This window comes from Octodon degus, unplaced genomic scaffold (assembly GCF_000260255.1).
Source record: "Octodon degus isolate 3935 unplaced genomic scaffold, OctDeg1.0 scaffold00012, whole genome shotgun sequence".
Taxonomy (NCBI): domain Eukaryota; kingdom Metazoa; phylum Chordata; class Mammalia; order Rodentia; family Octodontidae; genus Octodon; species Octodon degus.
Genome location: NW_004524588.1, coordinates 461,407 through 470,432, shown reverse-complemented (window position 1 = coordinate 470,432; position 9,026 = coordinate 461,407). Strand labels below are relative to the sequence as shown.

General features: G+C 34.8%; 1 protein-coding gene across 1 annotated transcript; it reads right to left on the bottom strand.

Annotated features, from left to right (window-relative positions):
* Positions 1-5,165: 5,165 nt before the first annotated feature.
* Positions 5,166-6,107, bottom strand: LOC101572471 (taste receptor type 2 member 13-like). The gene has a single exon (XM_004626174.1). The coding sequence runs from the start codon at positions 6,105-6,107 to the stop codon at positions 5,166-5,168; it is 942 nt and encodes a 313-aa protein (XP_004626231.1).
* Positions 6,108-9,026: the final 2,919 nt, after the last annotated feature.

Sequence of the window (9,026 nt, the reverse complement as noted above, 5' to 3'; positions counted from 1 at the left end):
TTATTTATTTATTTATTTATTGGCAGAACTGGGGATTGAACTCAGGCCCTTGTGCTTGCCAGGGAAGCATTTATTCTACTGAGCCATCTCCCTGTCCCCAAAAGTACTATTTTTGTTAGTAAAATAATGCAGTGTAGCAGTCATGCAATTCAACTTTCAAATAAACTGTAAATGATTAACAAATAACTTCACACCCAGATGTGTAATTTTTCTTGTTTAGCACTTAGTTAATGTCATTCTATACCCAGGATGTTGTGAGCAAGCATTCCTGTACACAGACACAGGAGGGGCAGTCTTATATCCCTGCTCCCATCCTTAGGAGAGGTAAACAAGGCCTGGGTCTCTGCAGCTAATCACGTAGTCCGGTCTCCCCCCACTGGATACCCTGATTAGCATTGATGTCATGTTGTTACAAAGGAATGCTCTGAAAGATCCCAACTCTAAGAGTGCCAGTACAATTGACTTAGCCAGTAGAATTCTAAGGGCAAGAGAATTTTTTATGACAAGTTTTGAATATAAGATAAAAGAGGAAAAATATCTGTTCCATCTGATGATTTTGTAATGTAGTGCAGTGAGTTAGAAATAATCTGATAACAAAACTAGAGTAAATATTAAAAAGAAAACAAAAGTATGGACCAAATAAAAATTATCTTGCAATTTACCAAATAAAATAAGCTTTTGTGTTTATCTTAGCTATGTAAGCCTGAATCAACACTATAAGAGAATCAATATCATTTACCACATTCTCAGAAAGAGATAGAAAAATCTCATAAGTTAAGCAGATGAGTAAAAGTTGAAACAGTTCAATATCTAGTCAACAAAAAAGCCCACAGCAAGCTAGGAATAAATGGATATTCTAAAACTGGTTAAAAGAATTTTTGAAAAATACATAGTTAACATTATATTAATGATATAAAACTGGAGGCTTATCCTGATTGAGTACAAAGCAGGAATTTGTGCCCTCATCACTACATTCATCCATATCTGAGATTATCCAGTCTTAAAAATAATGAAAAAATTAAAAACAAAGATGACAAATGGATGTTGGGCCCAGGAGATAGCTCAGCCACATAAGTGCCTGCCTGGCAAGTGCAAGGTCCTGAGTTTGATCTCCAGTAGCACAAAAAAAGAAAAAAAAAATATATATATATATATATATTCTACAGTTATTACTAGAACTAACAAGATAATATTTCAGGTTGCAAGAGAATAAAGCATGCTACTCAAAAGTTAACTGTGATTCTTTACACTAGAAATAAACAATTAGAAAGCAGGATTTTAAAGTAGCATTTATTGTAGCCACAGAAACATGAGATCTTAAACTATGACTAAAAATTGTATCTTGAAAGCTATGAGGCCAATGATATTATGGGCTTCTGTACTCTTTTAGAATATTTTGCTGAGTTTACACACCTATAATATTCAACAACGGAACTTAAAAAAAATTGGGGTATAACTATGAATGTCCATTTTGTATCTGTGTATTCAAAGTTGTTGGGATAGATATATAGTTGCATTCTCTTAATGAATAGAATGATTTTTTCTAATGGTGTTTGTAAGTAGGATCACAAGTCTGCATCTTGTACAGCAATTAACCACTGAGAAGAATGTATGCAGTGTATTATTTGTTGAAACTGTACTTTCGATTTGATTTGAAACTGTCTCATTGCTATATGTTTATCAATAAAACTTTGAAAAGAAAAAAAAATAAAAAATAAAAATATGATAAAAAAAGAAAGCTATGAGGGACATAAATATGTTAAAAGATATGATATGCTCAATATTGTCAAGGGGTCGGTTATTCTCAGTGCATGACTATATGTTCAGTACAATACCAATCAACATTACAGGAGGTTGCATTAAGGAACTGACAAGGGTTGGATCAGATCCAATATGTATAAACATCATATTGTCTCCCTAGAGTAAGAACTCGAAAGAGTAAATAGGATCTGAAAGGTACAATGGGTGATGTGAAAGGGAAAGAATCTGTTCAAAGGGAAGGAACAACTGGGAGGAAGAAAAGGAGAAAAAAAGAAAGGAGGAAAAGAAAAAAAAAGTGTGTGTGTGTGTGTGTGTGTGTGTGTGTGTGCATAGGATAGTGTGGATAATTGTGCTGCTAATTTCTGCTGGTCTATTGAAAGGAGAAGTTAAGGCTTAAATTTGTTTCTCTCTCTCCTTTTTAATTTTTTGACCAGTCTTACAGGTATATCTGTATCTCATAATCTGAACAGCTAATTTGAAGACAACAGTATGCAATATAACACTTGTTGAATTCCTATTATTTTGTTTAGTGAAGTCCTGTATCATTTCTAATTTTTTTTACTATTTTTGTATTCACTTTAATTTTTAAAAAATAAGCAAATACTCAAAAAGTTTGTAGCGAAAAATGCCTATACATATATATATATATACAAGATAGGATAGATATACAGCTACTTTCTCTGAGTTTAATAAGAAGAAAGTTTGTACTAATATTGCTCAGACAAGATATCATGTCTACATCTTATCCTCTGATATCGAGCAACTTTCTTAGTTCAATGAGAAGAAAGGTTTGTACTATATTGTTCAGACAAGATATCATGTCTATAACTTGTGCTCTGAATAACTATGAAGACAATATGCAATGTATTATTTATTATAACTGCCATGCTAACCCATTCTGAAACTGTTTCATTGCTATTTTCTCTTTTTTCCCATTAAAATGAACAAAGAAATTTAAAAGTATATGCAAGACCAGAGGACACAGAAAAACTGAACACTATAGTAAAAATAGCAATGTTGAAGGGCTATGATATTTCAAGATGTAATATTAAACTGAAATAATCAAAAAACTGCTTAATCTACTTTAGTGTGGACATACAAACCAGAAGAACAGAAGATACAGACCAGAAATAAACCTACACAACTATAATCAAATGGTTTTCCACTCAGCATTGTAATTGTGAGAGAAGATAAACTTTTAAAGAAATGATCCTGAAAAATAAATGGATGAGTGAACTTTAAAACTGAATCTTTGTCCTAACTTCACATTACAAATTGTTTTAGTCACGGTTTTATTTAGAGGGACAGATAGTAATATAAGGAACAGACATTAACAAGAAATGTACAAATGTATAAGGAATTACAAAATTGGCTTAAACTGAAGGATCCAAACTAGAGGCAGAAGAGTCTCTGCTGCGAGCCAGGTGATGAAATCCAAGACAAATGCAAAGACTGAAGTTCCTCAAAGGATGTGGAATGATCGCTTTTTTTCAGTCCCTTTATATGGTCTTTTTGTGCTGAGTCACTCTGGGGCGGCCCTGTCACTCCCTAGGGAGGAACCAATCATGCTCCAGGCTGGGCCCTCAAGGCCCAGAATCCTGCAGGAGTCATCTAGCCAAGTTGACACAATGTATCAACCTCTACACAAAAGGAATTTTGTTTGGAATGGGTTATTGTCTTAAACACAAAGCCTTCAACTTACTATAAAACTTTTTAAAGATATCATAAAAATGCTCTTAGTCTCATGCAGTTACTTCAGGAAAGAAAATGACAAGCTATTGGATTGTAGAAAATATGTACAAAGAAGACATATGATAAATACCAAGATTACACACATACCCACAAAAAAATCAGACTAGAAGAAAAAATACAAGAAATAATGAATTTAATCAAATATTAGGAAAATTCATAAAATAAGTTGCATGAAAGCCAAAGCACATTAAAAAGGTCATCAGCAAGTTGAAGGATTTTTTTAAATGTTGTATGTACAACTGTACTAAAGAGATGGCTCAGTGGTCTAAAGCACCTACTTAGAACAAGCTTAGCAAAGCACAGGGGCTGCGGTTCAATCCCCCAGCACCACATGCCAGCCAGCCCCGCCCCCTGGTGGGCTGAGCTGGCCACACACACACACACACACACACACACACACACAAATAAATTAAAAAAAAAAGAGTTCTACTGTGAATACCACTCAGGAACAAACTAATGCCTAATAAAACAAAATACAGTTACCAAACCTGGGTACATAGTTGCCCTGGTGCATGGGATGGCAACAGAGAAAATCGACTGCAAAGGTCAGTGACTTGGTAACAAAACACCGTATACATGGACACACTAACTGAGGTTTACATTAAAATATTGCATTTTATTATATGTAAGTTACACCTCCATAATATTTATTGAAAATGTCCAGGAATATATTTCCATTATAATTACCAAATAGAAAGTTATCATTTTATGTTGCAAGTATTGAAATTAAACATTTTGTTCCTCTTGGAGTTCCCATACCATCAGTACTAGCAAAAGTCAAAAACCTAAGATTTTTCAATTTCTATTCTAAGTAACTTTTCTGGTTATCCTTATTTCACCAAGTAATTAGAAGTACTTGGTAATTAATTACCTCAAAATTCCATTCTTAGTGGCTGGCCAAATAGTTTAGCGGATTAAAGCACCTGCAATCAGGTGCAAGAGCTGCAAGCCCCATCCCTGGATCATGCTGAGATGACAACTGAAACTGGGCTTGGTGGCACACGCCTATAATCCCAGCTCTTGGGAGGCTGTAAACAGATGGATCACTACAAGCCCAATCTAGTAGTAAGACCCTGAACACCCTGTAGACTCTTCCCTAAAAATAAAAAAATTAAAATAAAAAATCTTGAAAATTCCATTCTCAATGAATAAGTTAGTAGCAAAGGACCATAAATAGTCATAAGGCTGGAGATTTATAATTAAGAAAATGTTTACCATGGTAGATCTTTTGAAGGTAAGAGGATCTTTTAATGATTTCCCTAGTAATTATTTTTGTCTTTTTTTTTTTTTTTTACTTTTTTTTGTGGTATCATGAATCAAACTTTGAGCCACTGAGCTATATCCCCAACCCTCAAGTAATCTTTTTTTTTTCTTTTTTGTGGAACCAGGGATTGAACTCAGGCCCTTGCACTTGCCAGGGAAGCACTTATTCCACCAAGCCATCTCCCCAGCCCCTCGAGTAATCTTTAAATTGTCAATAATATATAGAATGCACATCATAAATGTCATGTGTAACAGATATTCATTTTTAAAAATTTACAATGACTTTCACAATAAAAAAAAACTGAGAGGAAAAATAAATTATCTTTCCAATAGACAAAATCTAAAACTTTTAAAACCTAGAACCTCCCAAAGCATATGACTTGGATGGCTTATGGAATTGTGATCTGTTGATCCTCAGCCTTTGTCTTACACTTTAGTGGCCTCAGCACAAAGAGGAAGGACTGCTTTAACTTGGAGTAGCCCAGAATCAGGATAAGTGAATGGCTTGAAGGATAGATGAGTGTGATACACAGGACAAGTGCATGCATCAGGTCACTCTGATGCATCTGAGAAATCCACGATGTGAAGAGGGACAGAAAGTAAGTAGTATAGAGTAGGAGGAAAGAGACCACAATTTTCAAGGCATTGATGTGGGCCTCGGTCCTGGGATCGCTGTGTCCTTCAGAATTGAGCCTCATCTTCTGTCGATGTTTCCATAAGGAGATGGTAAGCAGGAGTAAAGAGATCAGGGCCAGAATAAATGGTATGAAGGAGAACATGGTCATGTTGAATATGATGAGCTTTGATAGCACCGCAGACTCACTCAGTGTGGAATTCCAAGCTGTGTTTCTTTCATGTCCGTGCTTCCAGTCTTCAACATGGGTGCTTATTTGTATCATATTTAAAAACAAGAAGACCAAACTTCCTAGCAATATTGTCAGAATCACTTTTCTTACTCTCCACCTCAGATACAGAAAAATAGGCCTGGAGAAAGTGGCAATCTTGAACAAATAAACGATGCTGAGTACTGTAGCAAACCAGAGACTGAAATGATTGAAAACTACCCAGATAAGCAAAGAAATTTTTATTTCTTCTCTATCCACAGTTGAAAATGAGTAATGAAGAGGTTTGAACCAACTTACTAGTACTTCCCAGATCACACCAGTTCTGGAAATTGCCAAGATGATGAAGATTTGATCAACTGAGCTGAGCTTTCTTTTATGGACCCAGTCAATGAAATTTTTCACTATGATAAATCCATTGGTCAAATTCCCAATTATTAACTGCACAACTACTACGAAGGTTAAGAAGATTTGCAGACCGATTTCCATGTCCAAAGTGAGAAACTTAAAAAGTTCAATATCCCTGATGGTTGCCTTCTGACTAAAATGTCACGAACATCTTTCAGTGTACTGCCAAGTCCTTCTTCCTCTTGTTCCTCTTGTGCCTTCTTTAACTATTGGTCTAATGTCAAATCAAAAAATCTCCTTGGTTTGCTAATTACTATGAAGGTAGCAGTTCTGGTGAAATCTTTTTATCCCCATTTTTCTGAGAAGCCTTCTTTAAGAAGTTTAATTCCCCAAGATGGGCTGAATTATGTTTCATAGACGATTATGAAACAAAACTGTATTAACATTTGTTAACATGTAAATGAGGACAGATTCTCTTTCACTGTTTCATACTTTTGCCTTGCTGTAATGACAGAAATTTCAGTTCCACCAGCCTGACTTCTAAGGTGTATAGAGATCCAGTTTATAATGCGTTTAGCTAAATGAAGCATTTATATTTAACAAGATAGTCACTGACAATTATGAAACATGCAGACAGGACTAACTTATTTCAATAAAGTCTTCCATTACCTGTGCCTGGAGGCACTATGTAGGCAATACTGGAAATAGAGAAAAATTCATACACAGATAGCTTGTCCGACTCACCCCTGATTTTCATAATGGGGCAGGGCTCCCTTGGTGCCTCCAGCTATCAAATGCTTTCTGGCCTTTCTGGTTTTCCTCTCTCATTGCTTTTCCAAACATAGAAATGAAAAAAATATTAATAATCAAGAAAAAGTACAAAAGATACAGAACTGTATGATGGCATAAGTTTCAAAATTTATAACCAAAGGAAGAAAAAGGTATCGTTTTGAAGGGCAAAGTTTGCTCACCCCACTTCACCTTCACACCCCAGGGAAAGAAAGTAAGTCAGCAAAATTCTGAAAACATGGAAATGCAAATAGATGACCTAACTCAATATTTAAGTAAACAGAATGCTATTTTTATCTTGATGGTCATGTAATAGTTAATTTGTTTTTTAATCTAGACATGAATTTTAAGTGTAACTTATTCATGTAAGCTTTGATAGGTGATCTACAGAATACTCAGACTCACAATGTAATTTAATTGTATAATTTTTGATAATTTGAAAATTTCAGATGTAACTTAAAATATTCATGAAATCATTTTCCCTTTTATTATTTTGATGGTATAGTTGTTAAGAGAGATTTTCTATAACCAGATATTTAGCATTAATGACTTAAGTATTTAGATGTGTGCTATGTGAGTTTCCTTTTGCATATTTGGCACAAGCCTAAAGAAATGCTTTACATCTTTTGATTTTTTGAGCAAATAAATTTTTTTTTTGTTTACCTATACAGAATTTGCACCAAAAATCTTCACAAAGGGGCCAGGGAGATGGCTCAGTAGAATAAGCGCTTGCCTGTCAAGCCCAAGAGCCTGAGTTTAATCCCCGGTTCTGCCAAAAAAAAAAAGGATCCACACAAATACGTCACCTGACAGACAAGACAGTGTTTGCATGTGAGAAAATATCATAAACCTGTGGAATTTGTGACACAATATTTGATAAAGATTTAGTCACCATTTTAAGCTTACAAGTGTCTGGTAAGAGACTTCCATAACAGAAGACTTTGGAAAGGCAGACCAAAGAAAGATAGTATTTTATTTCTATGGGAGAAAAACAGATTCCATGTGAAAAACCACAGAAAAATTTGTTTGGAAGTCTGAATTAAAAAGAAAAAAAGCCATAAAGTGTAGGGATAGGAGATGAGAAAAGGTTTAATTGTTTTCCACAGATTATGGAACTAATCATATGAGATACAGGTTTTTGATATTTTTCTATCCTTTACTTAAGGTATCCTAATACCCTTGTATCTCTTTGCATATTAACAATGTACAGAGGATTGATTTTCTTGCATTATGCAATAGCTGCAGAATGCAAAATAATATGCGTATGCCGTTCCTTTTATATGAAATTTAAAACCATGCAAAGCTAACATAGCATATAGAGAAACCTAGTAAGATGTTAAAAAATAGAATAAACCAAGATAGACATTACCAAACAATCATTAAAGGAGGGCTCCAGTCAGGAATAAAGATGTTCAGGTTCTCTTAGAGTTTAACGTCAAATCAAAAAGTTGATATTGTGCATTCCTATACATATTACCCTTGGTTCTAAAAGAAATGCATGCAATATTTCACTCTATTAAGAATAAAAGGAGGGCTGGCCAGATAGCTCAGCAGATTAAAGCTCCTGCTTAGGCAGATGCAGGAACTGGGTTCAATACCTTGCATGCTGTACTGGTCCAGAGACAGTGATTGAGACTGCTCGTGGTGGTCACACCTGCAATCCCAGTGCTTGGGAGGCTGAAAACAGGAGGATCACTAGGAGTCTGAGCTGTGTAGAGAGACACTGCAGACTCTGTACTGAATACATTTTAAAAAAGAATGAAAGCATTACCAGTAGAATGTTTGTGGATTTGCTTTTGTATTGTATTGTATCCAGTTTCCCTGTTATATTGATTCTTATTTGTGCGTCAGTGAGTTTCTCTGCTACGTATGCTTTTTAACATTCTATTTTGTCATATTATACTTAATTTTCTAGCATTAAATTCCATATGCTTGATTTGATTTTCCGGTGCTGTGATTAAAATGTTTGCATCTCTGTTTATAAGGAATATAGACATTTTAATTTTTATTTCTCACCTTGTACTCATCAGATTTGATGTTAAGATTTCTTACCCTCGTAACATTTGTTGAGAAGTATTTCTTTTCTGGTTTATTTTGATATAGGACATACATAAAGAATTTGATTAAGACTAGGGGTGCTCTTTGGAAGAGTACAATACTGTAAATACTGGGACCAGGAAGACGGCTCAGTGGAATAAACGCTTCCCTAGCAAGCACAAGGGCCTAAGTTCAATCCCTGGTTCCGCAAAAAAAAAAAAAAAAGATAATAAT

Coding starts and splice junctions, on each gene's coding strand:
- LOC101572471 (XM_004626174.1), bottom strand. CDS start 6,107: ATGGAAATCGGTCTGCAAATCTTCTTAACCTTCGTAGTAGTTGTGCAG.